Source organism: Tympanuchus pallidicinctus, unplaced genomic scaffold, assembly GCF_026119805.1.
Source record: "Tympanuchus pallidicinctus isolate F22 unplaced genomic scaffold, pur_lepc_1.0 scaffold20, whole genome shotgun sequence".
NCBI classification, from domain to species: domain Eukaryota; kingdom Metazoa; phylum Chordata; class Aves; order Galliformes; family Phasianidae; genus Tympanuchus; species Tympanuchus pallidicinctus.
The window spans coordinates 4,899,686-4,918,034 of NW_026294722.1; the positions used below are offsets into that span (position 1 = coordinate 4,899,686).

General features: G+C 50.4%; 1 protein-coding gene across 1 annotated transcript; it reads left to right on the top strand.

Annotated features, from left to right (window-relative positions):
- The first annotated feature begins 1,434 nt into the window (after positions 1 to 1,434).
- On the top strand, positions 1,435 to 13,907 carry EEF1A2 (eukaryotic translation elongation factor 1 alpha 2). The gene is made up of 8 exons (XM_052683899.1): positions 1,435 to 1,555; positions 2,830 to 3,043; positions 6,664 to 6,843; positions 7,775 to 8,071; positions 10,767 to 10,917; positions 12,149 to 12,405; positions 12,889 to 13,123; positions 13,476 to 13,907. Exons 2-8 carry the CDS (start codon positions 2,900 to 2,902, stop codon positions 13,601 to 13,603), a joined length of 1,392 nt encoding a protein of 463 aa, XP_052539859.1. The 5' UTR covers positions 1,435 to 1,555; positions 2,830 to 2,899; the 3' UTR covers positions 13,604 to 13,907.
- The last annotated feature ends 4,442 nt before the right edge of the window (positions 13,908 to 18,349 follow it).

Consider the following 18,349-nt stretch of genomic DNA (forward strand, 5'->3'; position numbering starts at 1 on the left):
ACATAGATTAACTCAAAATTCACTCTCAAAGTTTTGACCTGTTTTTGGTGTTGGGAAAATGCTGCATTGCCTTATAACTGCACAGCTGACATGGGTATAAATACTCTGGCCACCACCTGATATTTGTTAATGCAAAGGAAGTGTCATGGTAGGACAGTAGGACATTATTCATGGTTTCCTTGTCCCAGGACTTGAACCACATCTCCCATTAAATTCAATGATGTTCACAAACCACAGATTCTTGAGTAACAGCCCTACATATTGCAAGTGCAGAAACATATTTTGCTCAATTTGTTCCTTCACTGTTTGCTCCTGGGCTAATGCATTTCCACTGAGGCAGAAATGTGGGTCAGTGCCCACCAGGACTGTGCCCAGGGACATGTGTGTCCCTGCAATGACCTGTCCCCCATCTCACTTGCTGGGAGCCCTGGGCTCCATGCCCACTCCATCCCTTCACTCCCAGGCTGCCACGAGGATTCCAAGCCCCTCTTGGTCTCCACCTGCCCCGATCCCCCTGGATGAGGAGCTCCATCATTTCCACTCACTTACAAAAAAAACTTTCTTCTATTTCCCTCTATCACTCCATCTTCCTCCTTGCTTTCCACCTCCCTAATCTCTCCATCTGCTCCATCCCTCCCTCTCCTACCTTCATCTTTCATCTCTACATCTCTCCTGGCTCTCCACCTGTCATCCCTCCACCTTCCTCCCATTCCTCTGCCTTCCATCCCACTGTCTCCTTCCTACCTGTTCCCATCCTTTCATCTCCTTCTTCCACCTCTCCTATTCCTCCATCCTCTTATCCTTCCTTCTCTGCCTCCCCTCCATTTCTCTCATCCCTCCATCTTCCTCCCATCCCTCCATCTCTTCTGTTTCTCTCTTTCCTCTTTTCCTCTTATTGTTCAATTTCTCCCTCCCTCCCTCCATCTTCCTCCCTTCTCTTTACCTCTCATCCTTCTGTCTGCATCCTCTCTCCATCTCTCTTCCATTTCTCCTATACTTCCACTCTTCCTAACCCTCTATTTCCCTCTCCCTCCATTTCTCCCATCCCTTTATCCCCCTCTTCCTCCCATCCCTCCATCTCCCACCCTTCCACCTCTCCCACCCATTTGTCTACTGCTCCTCCATCTCTCCTCCCATCCTTCTATTTCCCCTATCCCCCTATTCCTCCAGTCAATCCCTTTACCTCCAATCCCTACATCCTCCACTACTCCAGCTTTCTTCCGTTTCTCCCGTCCCTCCATCTTTTTCCCATCCCTTTATTTTATCCCCCATCTCCTCCCCATCCCTCCATCTCCCACTCTTCCACCTCTTCCATCTACCTTCCATCTCCAGTTCTCCCCCTCCGTCTTTCCCTGCTCTCTCCTCCTCCTTCTCTTCCTCCTCCTCCTCCTCCCCCTGGCTCGCCTCCTCCTCCTCCCCCGCCCGGTACCGCATTGCCGTAGTGCGGGGGGGGCCGCTGCATTGCGCTGCCGCCGTCAATAGGTGGGCCCCTCCCGGGGAGATAAAGCCGCCGGAGCCCAAGCTGGCAGCCTCTGCCGCCCCGACCGCCGCTCCGGTAAGAGCTCCAGCTCCCCCCGGGATCGGGCTGCTCGGAACGGGGGGGGGGGAGGGGAGACCTGGCTGAAGGGGGGGTTGCTGGGGCGGGGGTACGATGCGTGTGCATGGGGTGCTGCTGGCATCGAGGGGAGACGGCTGGGATGGAGGGAGAGGATGGGCTTGGGCCGCTCCTTCAGCCCGCAGGTGGGAAACAGCTTGCATCCTGAAAGCTTGAGGAAAGGAAAAAGGTTAACGTTGAAATTAAAGGAAAAAGTGAAAATAAATGAAGATAAATTAGAAAGGGGAGGAAAAAAAAAAAAAACCCGAAGAAAAAGGGGGAAAAAAAAAATTTAAAAAAAAAAAAAAGAAAAAGAGAGAGAAAAGAAACGGTAAATGAAAATAAAGGAATCCCCCGCTTCAGAAGGGAGCGCAGCCGACGCCGGGCACCTGAGCGGGGCTGCGCCATGGCCGGATCCTGCAGTCGTTCAAGGGCAGGGAGGAGGGCCGGGGGCAGCGGGGCTATCACCACCCGCCCGAATCGCTGTGTGAAAGGAAAGTTGCCCCCGACCTGCTTTGCTTCTATGGGCAGCTTCATAAAATTGGATTTTATTAGACGTGAAATTAAAGCTCCTAATTGTGCAGAGCTTCTGTAGCAGCTGCGGCACCATGGTAACCCTGGGAGATGCCAGAACAGATCTATTGATTTTCGTTTTAAGCCTCCTCCCTCTGTTTCATCCAGATTCAGGGCAGCAAAATACCACAAAATCTCCCACAGCAGGCTCAGCTGTGCTGCCCTGCCCCACTCTTTGCAGCCCAGCTCAGGCAGAGTGAGAGGGCTATTTTTGTCCGTCCCGTTTTTTGGGCACCATGTTGTCACCCAAGAGGTGAAGACACCCAGTGGGGATGGGCACCCATGGCTCCTCCCAGAGTGTCCATGAAATGGAAGGTTTGGAAATGGAATAGGGTTTGGAAAGACCTAGAAGGAAGCAGTGCAGAGCCATCGGAAGGTTGGTGTTGGTTTTTTTTTTTTTCATGGAGGAAGGGCACCTTCGAGGTACCGATGACGTAGCCTTGGGAGCTGGGGGTCTCCAGGAAGGCAGATGATAAAATCGTGGTATCTTGCTGAGAGCTGGAGACTGGAAGTGTTGGCCAGACTGGCCAGTCTCCTTTAGGGGTGGGCTGGATCTGACCCAGCATGAGCAGAGCCATCGAGCCACGGCTATGCAGCCCCGTCTGGACTGGCAGTGCTGTCATGGGGGCTGTGCTGACGCTGCCTTTTTTTACCCTTTACAGCCTCTCCATAAACTCAGCTGCATCCCCAGTGCTCCCCCCACCGCCCGCCCTCCACACGTAGCCCACCAGCATGGGGAAGGAGAAGACGCACATCAACATTGTCGTCATCGGGCATGTGGACTCTGGGAAATCCACCACCACCGGGCACCTCATCTACAAATGTGGGGGCATTGACAAAAGGACCATTGAGAAATTCGAGAAGGAGGCTGCCGAGGTGAGGAGAATGAGCCCCGCCGTGTCCCCTGCTCCATGCTGATGTCCCATGGGCAATGCGCCCCTTCTCCCAGTGATGCCGTTCTCGTACCTTCCTACCTGTGTTCCCATCTCTTTATTCCCTCTGCATCCCAAGTCTTTCCGGCTCCTGCGGCCCATTGGTCCATTGGGTGCTTGCCCCAAAGCTGATCCCACCACCTGGGGATTTGGAAGATGGATTGCGGTGCTAGCAGAAATAGCGAGGATTCTGGGAGAGCCACAGTGCAATAGGACATAAAATTCCCCCTAAATGTTGTGCATGAGGAGGAAAAACCTCATAAATCCCTCCCTGCCCTGTGCACGACCATGAATTTCACCCTATAACATGTCCTTCCAGCCTTATGGTGCAACCAGCATCAGCTGGAGTATGAATTTGGTCCACGTGGCTAAAGATCCATCCCCTTAATGGAGGTTGATTGGTAGCCTTCTGTATAGGAAAGCAGGCATGGAGTATAGACATTTAAGCTGAATTCTTTTGTTTAGCTTCTCAAATGGTGACATCTGTAGCAATGTCGTAGTGCAGGCATTTCTCAGGCTGTCGTGCTGCAAAGCACCACCCAACGCCTGTAATGTGGCACAGATCAAAGAGGAAAAAATATTCTGAGGGACAGAGGAGAATGTTGCAAATGGGAAGAGCTGGGAAAATAAGTGATAAGAGCTGGGAAAATAAGTGATGGTAAATTCTAGAGAGGTGGGTGAGCCAGGAGCAGGCTGGCCGTGTTACCCATGGGGCAGCTCTGGTCAGAAGATGTCTCATCATCATCATGTCATGAACCTTCCATAAATCTTTAATGCAGACATCCCTTAATATTTTCTGGACAAAACCTCACATTTAAAAGAAAAGAGAGAGAGGAAAAATAAAGAAAGAAGCCTTCAGAGCTGCCATTCCTGACAGTACATCTTGCTGTCTGTCTGCTTGAACCCTTTGAATGTGCCAATAGCATCTGAGCTACACCACCCCTTCTCCTGCCTCATTGTCAGTCTTCTCTTGCCGCCCTTAAGAGCAGAGCCTCTTCCTTAGAATAAAACCCTCTCTCTTTCCTTCATTTTAAAATGATCGCTGCTACCCCTTGATGTATGTCCAGCCCCTTACCTCCAGATCAGGTATGGCACGATGAGGTTATCACGTACATGATTGCAGCTGTGTTAATTGAGCAGACATTTCCCCTGACTTGCCAGAATATGCGGGGACTGGAGCTGCTATTAATAGCCTATTGACTGAGCTTACCGACTCCATTTTCTGATGCAGGGCTGGGGAAGGGTTTTCTTCCATTAGGTGGCATTCTCAGGAAATGGAGGCCTGCGTGCACCCAAAAAAAGCTATCAGAGAACACAGGCTGGTTTCGTATTATTTTCTTTTTCCTAAGAGAAAAGATTTTAGTTTTCTTCTTGATTTCAAGGGCAGAAGGAACAGTATCTCCAAGGGAGGAATTTTGAAATTCCTCTTTAAAAAAAGAAAAAGAAAAAAAAAAACTCCAAACCCAAAAACCAACAGTATTTGTGTTCTCCAAATAGAAAGCTGTCCCTTTGCTGGGTCTGCTGGAGGAAATTCAGGCAGTCCTGACACCAAACAGTGAAGGTATTGTGCAATGCTAGATAATGCAGTGGGGTTTTTTTTGTTTTTTGTTTTTGGTTTTCAACAACAGCTCTGGGTAATTGAATATACCCTATGGAAGGAGGGAGCTGTTTGCTAAATAAAGGATCTCGCTTGCCTTCAGGTTATGTCCTGCACGTTCTGGAGGGGGGACACAGAATAGACAGCTTTTGGTTGGCTATGGATCCCTGTGCTTCCTATGAGGAAATGCCAGGTTTTAGGATAAGCCGGGTGCTCCCACAACCAGCTGCACCCTGGGGCCTTCTCTGTGCCTCAGGTTTCCCACCCCTAAGCGTAGTGCTGATGGCTGAAAGGCTGTGGGGTTTGCTGGTTGAGCTCCTGCCTGAGCGAGCCTCATTATTAATGCACTGCACAAAATAAATCTCTTTTTCCTTAACCCTCCTCTTGGCTTGGGCAGTAAATTAGCACGCTCTAATGATGCCCTAAATATCCCCCAGCAAGGGAGAGAGTGGGTGTGCATGCTGGAGAGGGTTAACCTCCCAGCTCCCGCTCTGCATCTTTTGCCATATTGAAGCAAAGATGTGATTCTGGATTTTTCCACCCCCTGCTCCTGCAGGCACAGAGCTCGGGGCTGCCCGCTGGGGCTGCGGCATCACCCAGCACTCTCTCTGAGGAAGGGGAGGTTTGCTCTGCTCTGGCTTTAGGATTTTGGCTGTAATCCCCCTCCCCCACCCCGAGCAAGCTGCAAAGTCATCGCAGCGCTCGGCTGTTACATAAAGGGGCTGGCATCGTTAATTCCTCGTGCTGCTTTGGCACGGGGCTGCGATGCGGGAGGGATGTGGGGCACAGAGATCCCATCCCGGTGCAGGCAGGGTGCGTTGGGTGCGGTGCTGCAGCATCCTCCCCAGTGAGAAGCACTGGAGCGCTCGCTGCCTGCCAGCAGGAGGCATTTCCCTCCGGATCGGTGATCTATAATGGCCCATTATGAGTTTTATGCACTGATGCTCCAGAAGAAATCGCTGCTGCAGACGTGGGACCGTGGTACAGCACCTCCGTCCTTGCGAGGCAGTTACAGCACATTACGTCATCAGCAAATGACCTATTTCTCTAGCTGAATTCTATTTTCCACCTTAGAAAACTTGCCTCTCCAGCCAAGATCTGGTGATCGACACATGTTAATCCTCTGGTCCACCTGGGCTACCGTGGGGCACGGCTGAGCTTGTCCTCCCCCGTCTATGCAGGATCCCTGTTAAGAGCCTGGGGAAGGTCTGGCTCTGCTTGGTGGCGTCAATGGACACCGACCCAAAGGAAGCAGCATCCTGATTTTACCAGGGTGTGTGCTTTATTGCAGGGCAGAGAGATTCTCAGTGGCTCGTCTCACCCAGCGTGATTTTCTACATGACAATGTTGGCTGGGGTTTTGGCCATTTGGCAGTGACAGTTGGTCTGACTGCAGCTCGCAGTCGCTTTTCGTGTAAATTCACACACTCTGTGGCAAAAATCAATCAAGTTTCTGTTCAGCTCCTAGCAACCCTCTTGCATTTCGTTGTCTTTTAACCCATTCTCCCTCTGCGTCCTGTTAGTCTGGGGCTCCCTCGCTTAGCAATGGCTTTTCCCTCTATCCAGCTGTCTCATGTTCACTTAAAAGATTAAAACACAGCAGCAAGAAGCTTTCCAGCACTGCTGTGTAATTCTGTATCAATGTGATTTCACAGCAGCCCTGCAGGGTTGTGGCATCTCATAGAGGAGACATTGCTGGTCTTGGCTCCAGCTTCTTATCCAGTCCCACCATGAATCCTCTTCGTAGCTCTGCTTCCAACCTCTTCTCCATCCTACTAGGGAATGTGTTTAGAACCATATCTCCTTTCCTTGTATAGATTATATGTATAGATTGTGGCTGCCATTGACTTTAGGGGGTTTGCAGTGAGACCTTTTGCCTTCATGGCTATGGGAAATGGAATGTGCTCCATTAGTGAGAGGTGCCCTGGTTTTGGGGATCTGATCAGCTCTTGCCTTTGTCTTGAACAGATGGGGAAAGGGTCCTTCAAATACGCCTGGGTGCTGGACAAGCTGAAGGCTGAGCGTGAGCGTGGCATCACCATTGACATCTCACTGTGGAAATTCGAGACCACCAAGTACTACATCACCATCATCGATGCGCCCGGCCACAGGGACTTCATCAAGAACATGATCACAGGCACATCCCAGGTGAGAACGGGAGGCCAGGAGCTGCTGGATGTGGGAGGCTGAGGTGGCACCAGTGTGTGGTGGTGAGCAGGATCCGTGCAAGAGGTGGCACCAGATCTCTCTCTGGATGCTGAGGAAAGGGTTTCCTTGGGCAAAAAGGAGTGCTACGGCACTTCCCTTACTTGTATGAGCTGGGGAATGACTCTGAGAAGCAACAGGATGATGTGAGCTATAGGTCTTTTAGTGAGAATGTCTCCCATGTTGTTTTAGCCTCAGACAACTCAGGCAAACAAGAAGCTTCCCACAGACCATTAGGTTTTATTGGCCAGATGAGACTCAGTGGGCCTTTTCTCTTTACTTTTTCTCAAAACAGCCATCTTTGTTCCATAAACCACACCACAATGTCAAACTGTGGTCTGTGTCCCCAGGGCAAGGTAGCTTCTCCCTGCTGTGCTGCACTGCACTGCAGGGCATTTCTGCATCCCAGATCCCTTCATGGGCACTGGGTGAGCCTTGTTGCATGTCCCTTGATGCCACCTGGGTAGTGCACGCCTTTTGCCGAAGGCAGACAGCTTCTGTCATTGACTCTGAGGACAGGAGTAAGCTGTGGGAGCTCCTCCATCAACCATAGAGATTTTTGGAAAGACTTCAGTGAGGTTTTAGGTGAGGCTTTGGCCCCGCAACCATGGGATGTCGAGATGAGGTCCTGGTTCGATCCACATAGCTTAGAAAGATCCATCCTGTTGTCTAACATATTGCGAAAGCATTCATAATTGGCAAGAATAAAATACCTCAACCCTGACCCATGTTATATCAGCAGGGTTTTGGGTAGCAGCTGGCAAGGCATCTGCCTAAGGCATGTTCATTCTGAGTAATGTTCCCTTTGGGATGTAGAGCTCCCAGGAGCAGCATTCTCAGGGACAGCAGCAGCTCATCATCTCTCTCCTCCCAGGCTGACTGCGCCGTGCTGATAGTTGCTGCTGGCGTTGGTGAGTTTGAAGCTGGCATCTCCAAGAACGGGCAGACCCGTGAGCATGCCCTGCTGGCTTACACTTTGGGGGTGAAGCAGCTCATCGTGGGCATCAACAAGATGGATTCCACGGAGCCTGCGTACAGCGAGAAGCGCTATGATGAGATTGTCAAGGAGGTCAGCGCCTACATCAAGAAGATTGGCTACAACCCAGCCACCGTTCCCTTTGTGCCCATCTCGGGCTGGCACGGGGACAACATGCTGGAGCCATCCCCCAATGTAAGTGTGTTGTTGTGTCGTGCTGTTCCCCCATTCTGAATGTCTGCATCTAGGCTGAGGTTGGTTTTGGTGCTGTGCAAGCCACAGGCGTGCTTCTTGCACCCGTCATCCACAATGGCCCACGTTGCTGGTGTAGATGTTTGTCACGTCGCTGTGATTGTGCTGGGATGAATGGGCACAGTGTGCATGCTTCTTGTTGTACCGTGGCCAGACATCCCAGTGGCTTTCCGTGAGCATCCTCGCATGATCTGTAGGGCCGTGCTTCTGGGATCTGATTTAAGAATTTCGCTTCGCCAGGCCCGTGGTGACGTTAGAGCCAGCCAGAGCAATTGTCATGCTCAGCAGGAACAACATGAGTGGTTTTAGGGCATTGTTTTGCCAGGCAAACAACACGATCTGGTTGCAGGGCTGGAGCAGTTCCCGCTGCACAGCCGGGCTAACACGTGCTGCATATTGGGCGCTTCTTCGCATCGGTGCCGTATCAGCTGCACCCATGTTCCACTGCTGGGACTCCAATTTTTAAGGCAATTTTTGCATGGGAAGGTACCATGATTTCCTTGAGCATCCATTTGGGGTTTCTCCTTGGCCAGCTGATTCCAAAGTAGCCTCTCCCTTTGTGTATCAGTGCTGATGATAAAATGATAGGGCGCTATTTTTTCATATGATGGCAAAGGAGAAAGAAGAGATTGAAGAGGCATGGGGGTTCTTTGTCAGACCAGATGCCAATAGCAGTCGTTACTCATATCTCTTTTTGGAGAAAAAGCTCCCCCACCTTCAGTCTTCTGAAGACTAAAGAGGGTCTTTTGACCTCGAGCAAGTTGCTCAGTGCTGAAACAGTGGTACCTTGGGAAACCAACTGGAAACTCAACACTTCAGGGAGATTTAGGACTTCACTTGAGGATTTGGGGTCAGCACTCCAAAAAGAGGGAGGCAACGTGTCAAAGTACAGCCAAGGGAGATTGGGATTGAGAGCCTGAACTAGAGGAGTGCTACAATGCAACCTCACACCAACCTGGCATGTAGCTCACAGCCTTGCACAGGAAAGACAGCTCATGAGAAGCTTAGGGCTAGCTTGCAACAAGTGGGTTTTTGGGAGATTCCTTTCCCCTGTAGAATGGAGCTAGGATAAGGTCAGCTACGGTCATGCCAAGCCCAGCTGCATAGTTCCTGGGTGCCTCCAAATCAGGCTCCAAATGTCAGCAGCTGCTGAGCAGGGAAGATGATCCTGAACAATTCGCTATTAATAGGCTGCAGAGGGGAGGCACAGGGCAGGAAGGGCCTCACTGACTTTGTACCTCAGATGGGAGGCTGGGAGAGTCAGGGGGGGAAGAACTGGCTGCGGGCTGGGAGTCCAGGGAAACTCTGCTGAAAGGATGCATGGATATTCTGTATCCCATGATGTGGTTCTCAGGGTTCCCTCCCACCTTTGTGGGGACAGAGTCCATCTCCCCACATTGCACTACTTCTAGGAAAGCTTGGGTGGGAATCCAGTGCAAATCTCTCTATCTTCCTACTCCTCACCCCCCAAAAAAGCTCTGATTATTCTCACTTGCATATTTCCAGCTGAGTTTCACTAGAGCAAGAGGCAGCCAGGTGGCTTGTCCATCCATCAGGGGACAGACAGCCAGGGTTGGGGTTGGAACTAGTTGATCTTTAAGGTCCCCTCCAACCTAAGCCATTCTGTGATTCTATGCTTGTGCAGTGGTGTAGCAGCTGCATCCCATGAGGCTGCATGGTCATGGGGCTGGAGGCAGCCCTACATGGGAGAATGTAGCCAATGGCCCTGATGCACAGAATTGCTAGGCTAACCAAAAAAATGACAGTTTGACATTTTCTAGCTTTTTGGCAAGTGGAGTTTTGCATTATGCTGGCTTTCTGTTGCTGCAGCTGACAGAATGAGGCCACTGGTGGGTTTTGGAGTCTTTTGCTCTGAGGGGTACTGTAGCCCAAATACACTTCATCTGTGATGCAAGGTTGGGATGTATGGGGCACAGAGTGGGCAAAACTGGAGAGATGTGACTGCTTTATAAAATGAAATTGGAGTGCATTAGGAATTAAAGCTCAGCTGTTAATGAGGGGAGCTTGAGCTTGCAGCACCCATGGCTGACAACACTGGGTTAACACACAACCTGTCAGACTGTGTTACGTCAGACCCTGTTTCTGCCATGGAGCTGTGGAATAGTTATGGCTCTTGGGAAATGGATTTGGGATGAGCAAAGTTTTGTTGTGCAATGGTGTGCTTTGGGAGACAAATAGCACCCAAGGATCCGATGCTGGGCAGAATTATCTGTGACAAACAATCCTGCCTCTCAGCAGCTTTGAGGAAACTCGATGGCTCTTCAGTCCCTGTGCTGAGGGCTGGATACATGTGGCTGGCGTGGGAAGGCAACACCTTTGGGTTAGGAATGGAGGCTGCAGGTTTGCTGGGTTTAACCACTTTCATCCTTTTTCTTCTGCTCATGGATGTTTCACATGTTTCTAGGAGAGAGGAGAGAATGGAGATGGGGCTGGATGAAGGGATGCAGGTGAACATGCAGAGATGGTGTAACGCAAAGACCTTAACAAACCCAAATAAATCCAGGCTGCAGCTAAACTAGCTCCACACAAGTTGTCCTAGTAGGACACTTCAGTGGGACCATCTCAGGGTGCTGAGGACAGGCACGCTCAATGCATACCGTTGCTATTCTGTTTGCAGATGCCTTGGTTCAAAGGCTGGAAGGTGGAACGCAAGGAAGGCAATGCAAGCGGGGTGTCCCTCCTGGAGGCCCTGGACACCATCCTGCCCCCAACCCGCCCCACAGACAAACCCCTGCGCCTGCCCCTCCAGGATGTCTACAAAATTGGAGGTGAGCTACCATCAGTGTGACTCTTTTTAATTGTAGACTTCCTTCCACAGGGATTGGGGATGATGTTTCCAGGTATTGGGAAGCTGGAGGGATTGGACTTCTTGAAATTCAAATAATACTAGGGAGAAGGGTATTTGCTCCAGGGCAGAGACTCCATGTGAGACTTTGGGTTGGAGGCAGATGCGCCCAAAGATGCCTAGAGATGTGAGAGGAAAGCAGTGAGCTCTCCTCAGTGAACACGATGCCAAAATGGCTGCAGATTTGGGTGTCTCAGAGGTCACAGCTGGTAGAACCAGGTGGAGACCAGCCAAGAATGAGATTCTGCTTGGCTGTGGTCATTGATGCTCCCAAATGCTGGTGTCCATCAGCAGCACCTCCATGTGTCCAACTGCACCACGGGACCAGCCTTTTAGGGAACACGGACAGTGACGTGGGCACTTCTCAGGGCTTTAAATATCCTTTTGCTCTCTGTCCTGCTGGCAGCACCTGGGCAGCCCTGCAGAGGCATTTCCAGCCCTTTCCATACTTTTCAAAGAGCACGTGCATTGCAGAAACTGGCCATGTAGAATGGTTCTCCCTCACTTTTAGTAAGCATTTTAATGCAAGCTTTTGTTTGCAACAGAGATGAGGGATGGTGGGCAGCTCTGCATCCTTTTCTGTCTCAGCTGGGGGAAAGACAGGATTTTGCCATGGGATTGGGCAGGTCCTTAGAAAGCAGAGACACTGTGGGAAGGGTGGAACTGAAGGCAACAGAGTTGGTGTGGAAAAGTGGATGGATCCCACCAGCCTCTTCTGCAGGTTTTTTCTCTTAATGTTTCTTCATATCAATCTACAGGTGACTTTTCCTCAAATCTCGTGTTGACACGAAGTGCAGAATGTCCCATTCACTTAATTTAGTTTAGTTTTGCACACACGCTGCAATGTTCCTGGTCCTCTGCACAGGAGGGAATGGCTGCTGCGAAGGAAAAATTTCCAGGGCATGTAATTGCTCATGGCCTTTAAACTATGATGCAACCCCACATTTTTCTTCTTTTTTTAACAAAACATTGAGTAGAAAGCGCTGATTAACTATATTTTTGAAGACCCTAAAAGTTGATCTTGCAGCTAATAACTGATTTTTTGTTTGTCGAGAAACAAATGTAGTCTCTGATAACAGCCATTGGAGATGCCATGCTGCCCATCGTGTGCTTCGTGTGTGACATTCTGCTCTGATCTCTCCTTGCCCCTGCAGGAATTGGCACAGTTCCTGTGGGCCGAGTGGAGACTGGCATCCTGCGACCCGGCATGGTGGTCACCTTTGCACCTGTGAACATCACCACTGAGGTGAAGTCGGTGGAGATGCACCATGAGGCACTGAGCGAGGCTCTGCCTGGAGACAATGTTGGCTTCAACGTGAAGAATGTCTCCGTCAAGGACATCCGCCGTGGGAATGTCTGTGGGGACAGCAAGTCAGACCCGCCGCAGGAGGCAGCACAGTTCACGTCTCAGGTTAGCTGATTAGAATTCTGTTCTGTTCCATTCCACTCCATTCCATTCTGTCCCCAACATCCAACAGCTCACAGCCTCGCACAGCTGATATCAAGGAGATAAAGCCCTGGGGAACAACGTAACCACCAGGGAAAGCTGGACATTTTAGAGATTTCCTGGGGGTTAAGCCTTGTCTTTGAAATTTTCATGCTGGTGCACATGAAAATGGTCGCTCCCTCTCCCAAATGCAGCTGGAGAAGAGCAGGACTAGATAACCTCTCACAGTGAGGTACCTACACCCTTGTCCTTCTGTGTTCTGAATAAATAAATAATAGCTTAAGTAATGCTTTAAACAAAGGAAGGATTCTGCCATGAGAGCCAATTAGCTCTTTTCTGTGTGTGGCACGTGATGGCGTTGATTTTCCAAACTTGCTGGTCCTTGCTGGCACCGAGCTGTGCAAGATCCCATAGCCAAGACCCTTTGGACCTTGTTGTGTCCCATAGGTGATCATCCTGAACCACCCCGGGCAGATCAGTGCCGGATACTCACCTGTCATCGACTGCCACACCGCACACATCGCCTGCAAGTTTGCTGAGCTGAAGGAGAAGATCGACCGGCGCTCCGGCAAGAAGCTGGAGGACAACCCCAAATCCCTGAAATCAGGCGATGCAGCCATCGTGGAGATGATTCCTGGCAAGCCGATGTGTGTGGAAAGCTTCTCCCAGTACCCACCTCTTGGTAAGGGAATGGCTCCTGCGTGGTGTCCCGTGGAGGAGCAGGGAGGCTGCTTGGGCGCAGACCTCACACTGGTCATGCTGAACCTCCCACTGGTCAGACAGGGGGCAGAGGGAGGTGCACGTGTTCCATTGCTGCTCCATCTGTGAAGTCTCACCATGAGCTGGGTTAGAGGGGTGGGACAGGCTCTCTCCTGAGCTGGGTTTTCCCTCTGGGAATTGCTGCAACACGGCACTGTGCGGGAGTGTTTCTCAGCTTCCCTATCTATACCCTGACACAAAAACTGATCAGGGGAAGAATCGGAGCCTTTCACAGGGTGGCACAGGCACATCACTCATCCTCTTCCATTCCCCAGGCCGCTTTGCTGTCCGTGACATGCGGCAGACCGTGGCTGTGGGCGTCATCAAGAACGTGGAGAAGAAGAGCGGCGGGGCCGGCAAAGTCACCAAGTCTGCCCAGAAGGCCCAGAAGGCTGGCAAATGAATCGTGGGCTCCCAGTGCGTAGCGCAGAAACCATCCCTGACACCAGGACGCTGCCACCGTCTCCCCCCGGCGCATGTGTGCACATCAGCTTGTAAGAGTTTATATGTCAACGACTGGATGCTCACCATTAAGGTCCAGTGGAAATTCTTTAAAAGGAAAAGCATGTTCCAGCGTTTGTGAGGCTTCATGTTAATTTTACCAATAAAACTGGTACAACATCCACAGTGGAAAAAAATAACAAACAAAACAAAAACAACCAACAACAACAACAACAACAAAAAAAACCAAACCAACCAACCCCAAAGGTGTGGAGCTCTGTGTGTGTGTGTGTGTCATTGAGAGGGGCTGGTTTTCTGGGTCTGCTTGGGGCAGATGTTGGGATGGCCACAGGCAGGGATGGAAGCACCCGTGGGCACCCAACCTAGACCAGGTTTATGGGCTCATTTCCTTGGCATACAGCAGGGGCTCTTGCAGTGGAGTTTTGATATTCTTAACCTGCTCCACTCTCTAATATCAATTATCATGACCCTTAATTATTATCTTTTCCATGCTGAATAAGCTTGAGTTAAATCCCTAATATTATTCCACTAAAAGGGAGAAAATAATACACCCACGTCTCCTTGAAAAGCTAGCAATATCACTTTTATACTGTTTAATAATTTGGGGAGAAGTGTCCAAAGCTGCCTCTACTCCATATATTTCCTTCCCTCATCCGCAGCAGATCCCCCAGGAGCCTTTCTAACCCAAACAAAGCCATAAGCAGAGGGCAGAGGTGCCCAGTGGCTGCCCAGAGCCCCAGAATTCAGGGTGTCCACCCAGGACTGTGTCCTGTGTTCACTGCAAACCTGTAGAGCAGGAGAAGATGTACCCACACAGCACAGGATGCCTGAACCCAAAGGCTGCACCTGGGGGGTGTTTAGGACTGACCAAAGGATGGGGTGTGTATTAGTGGGCATGGTGGGGATGGGTTGGTGGTTGGACTAGTTTCAGAGGTCTTCTCAACCTTTATGATTCTATGATGCTGAGTGCAAAGGTAGAGGAGGTGCGAGGGGCTGCTCACGTTGTGCCATAGTGCTCTGGGGACATCTCTAAGGTTTGTTCCTTGAAGGTGGGGCTGGCAGCACACCAGGGCATCATCCTGCGCTCGTAAAGCAGTGCTTAGGAGAAGTAGAGGCAGAGGATGCAAGGTGAAGGATGGCAATGTGCCACCTCCTTCCTAGGAGGGCCCCGAAGGCGCAGGGATCATTGCTGTTTATGTTGCAGAAGCACCTCGTTAATAACAGATGCTCTGCAGTGCTGCATGCCCCAGCAGAGCCCCAAGCCACCACAATTCTGTGCCAGCTCACGGTGCTGCCTTCCTCAAAACTGCACTCACAGTGCACCAAGGCTCTTCTTTGTACTCACTGCTGTTTCCAAGCAGGATGGCAGAACCTCACTCCATGCACAGCTTTCCCCCATCTTTTAGGAATGGGGACAGGAACTCCCATGGGAACATGGCTGCTGTGCTGTGCAGTGTCTCCTGCTCTCCTGTACCCAACAGGAGCTGGTCCTGGAGCAGCAGGGACCTTGGGGTCAGATGAGAGACATGATGAGACACAAGGTCCAAACTTGGTCCTCTATAGCTATTTTAAAAGCAAAAACAAGCTTGACAAAGCCACGGGTACGTTTCCATAGAAATACAGCAGGGGAGCTGTGAAGATGCTCTGGGAGCGATGCACAAGCAGTGCAGTAATTAACGGCGTAGCTGCATAAAGGGAAAATTAAAACCTTGAGGGTTTAACTCAGATTTGCTCATGGCTCACAGCAGGTTCAAGATTTCAGCTCTACTTCTGTGCAGTTGGTACCCTGGATAATCTGTAAGGTTTGAAAGAAGATATGGGGCCTGAAGGGAGATGCCTCATTTGGGAGGCTTAAGCTGGGCTCTGGCAGAGCCAAAATAAACAGAAATGTTCTGATGTAGACCCATTTCAAAGCAGAAGATTGAAAAACTTCTAGGGGTCACGACTCAGAGCAGAATGAAACCACATTCTGCCTCCACCCAAACCTCAGGTGCAAAGACTCATCACGGACCTGGTCAATCACTGCCCAACCCCAGGAGGCAAGGGGGATGGTTCACTTATTCTGGGCTGGGACTGACCCGTTGTGGGCTTCTAGCAAAACAATAAGCAACCCAACATGACTCTGAACGGGGCCACAGATGGTTTTCAGCAAGCCCTGCAGCAAACAGAAGTTGATTCGTGAGCCGTCAGCACTGTGCATAAAGCAGGCAGGTGTGGTGCTGCCTGTGTCAGGTGGTGACGATGATGAAGTTACAGAACTGTGCTGGGGAAATGCATTTTAAAACACCAACTTTCCCTCCCTGCCATGCTCAGGTGTGCTGGGACCTCACTGAAAGCTCAGATTTTTTTTTCCTAGCTATTTTATTTTAAATGGTGGTGTTTCCCATCCCTGTCCTCCTTGCTTCCTCTCCGTACCAGCCTCAGCAATGCCATCTCGTGGAAACAGACCTGAAATCCTTCTGCAGAGATAATTAGGGACGGGAGATGCAAACCAGTGGCCCTTCTGTTTCAAAGCTTTGCCTGACAGCAAATCTACAGCAAGAGCAGGGAGCTGCAAAGTGCTTACTGCTGTTTCTCTGGGGACTGGAGTTTGCAAACACAACTGTGTTACCCAAAGCTTAAAGCTCAGGAGGGAAATGATAGCAACTGGAGGTTGCAGGTAAGTCAGAGAGCACCAGGGCTGGCTCTCCCATGGTGCAGCCCATCAGGTGTTTGAGAAACCACCAGGCTGGCTGTGTGCTGTTAATTATTTAAGTGAGTTTCGTTAAGCTGCCAGAGCTGATTGGCTGATTCAGCAAGCATTTGGGCTGTTCTAAAATATTGATGAGGCAGCTGCAAGACTGCAAGTGGAACCTGTGCTTCAGATGCTGAGCTGGGTGAATTCGAGCTGCCTGCTGCCCTTCCATACTTGGTAGTGGGTTCAAGCAGCAGCCACAGCTTCCCTGCAGGTTCAGCACGATACCAGGGAGCTGCTGGCCTCCAGCTGGATCTTCCATCCCATTCCTCCTTCTTTGGAGGCCAAGTTATGCTTCCAGCATCCCCAGCAGCCCTCAGTGGTCTTGCCATTTCCTGCCGGTGCTGACCCACTCTTGGTAGGTGTGGGAATGATGCAGGTACAGCTGGAATTCTGCAGCTGCTCCATTTCTGGGCCCATGTCTCCAGAATTTTCTACTCTTTTCCTTTAACCACCTCCCTCTGCATCCTCCTCCCACTGCATTTGGAGCTGCACTTTTAGAGTGAGCCTGGGCTGCTTTTGCAGATGGGGTTGCACAGAGCTCTGCACCATGTGCTGTCCTTCTCTTGGCCTGTGCTCTCTCTGCACGTGCAGATGTTGCTGACCTGATGCAGAAACCCAAGCTGCAGCACAGCCCGTGGCTGAGCTTCTTCCATGCACCCCCTGCCTTTGGTGATCTCCCTCAAGATCTCTGAAACCATTCAGCCAAAACTCATTGCTTCACACAGAGAAGCTGCAGCGCTTTCAGATAATTTATTTCAGCTTCGTTCACAAGCAGTCCTTCCACGTACCAGCCTGCCTGCAAATTTAGGCTGGCCTGTTTTTGCTTAGTCTATATTATATCTAGTCTCCCCTTGTCTGGCACGATTTTCATGCCTTCTATCTGCTGAATGCTCTTTGCAGTGCTGGCCAGCGGAGTACTTAGTTTTGATGAACCTGGAAGCAGCCAGCCTGCAGGACAGGGCATGCTGGGGTCATCTGCAAGAAGGGCAGAGAGGAGGATGAGCCCCAACTAGCAGCACTGCTGCAGGTTGTTGAGTCCCCCCTGCTCTGCATGCTGTCAGCACGCACAGGGAGATGCTGAGTGAGATATTTTGTATGCACAGCCTGGTGCCCAGAGGACAGGAACATCCTTTGGACCGAAGAGCGCAGGATGAAGTTGCAAGAACACAACAGGGACTGCATGTAAATAAGGCTGGGAGCGAGGAAAAGCCATCCTGCAAATGCAGCATCAGCTTCATCCAGAGGAAAGCCCCACAGAGAAAAAGCTCTCAAGCAGCAGAACCAAAGGAGTCCAGTATCCTATAGGTTTGTTATGAAAAAGCGTAGCTGGATTTTCTGATGCCTAATGGGGCTGTGGCTGGGTTGCCACCTCCATCACCAGAGATATTTCAGGATTTGTATCCTCTCTTATCACATATTTTTACTTGCAGCAACCTGAAATATCTCACTCATCTTCAACAAATTAAGATTGAAATTGCCCACAGCTATTAAAGAGACAGATCCAGAGCTGAACCACAAAGGCCAGTTTTCCTTGGGACCTTTGGGTTAAAACTGAATAAATCACAGGCCCTCATCCCTTCATGTTCCCTTGCTTCCCCCAGCATGCAGGCTGGAAGCAGAAGCTCTCAGTGCAGCACTGTGCATAGAGACTCTGAATTCAGCTCCTGTAAGTTTGTCCTTGCATCAGGCAGCTGTGTGCTGTGATAGCCAGCTCTGCCCGGGAGTTTCTCAACAGCTTCATGGCCGTTATAGGACAGGTCTCCTACCTGGAACTTGGATCAGGGGGGACCCTTTTAATTAAAGAGAAAAGCTAGATTCTGCTTTTCAATATGCTTTTTTTTTTTTTTTTCCCTAAAAGGAAAGATTAGATGAGAAAATTAGAGAGCAGGTTTTTGCATTTGGAGGTTCTCTTATCTCTCAATAATGAAAAGATTTAAAAAAAAAAAAAAA

Excerpts from the sequence above, each read along its gene's own strand:
- EEF1A2 (XM_052683899.1), top strand. The coding sequence starts at position 2,900 with ATGGGGAAGGAGAAGACGCACATCAACATTGTCGTCATCGGGCATGTG. Across the intron at positions 3,044-6,663 it reads TCGAGAAGGAGGCTGCCGAG|ATGGGGAAAGGGTCCTTCAA; the intron begins GTGAGGAGAATG and ends TGTCTTGAACAG. Across the intron at positions 10,918-12,148 it reads GGATGTCTACAAAATTGGAG|GAATTGGCACAGTTCCTGTG; the intron begins GTGAGCTACCAT and ends TTGCCCCTGCAG.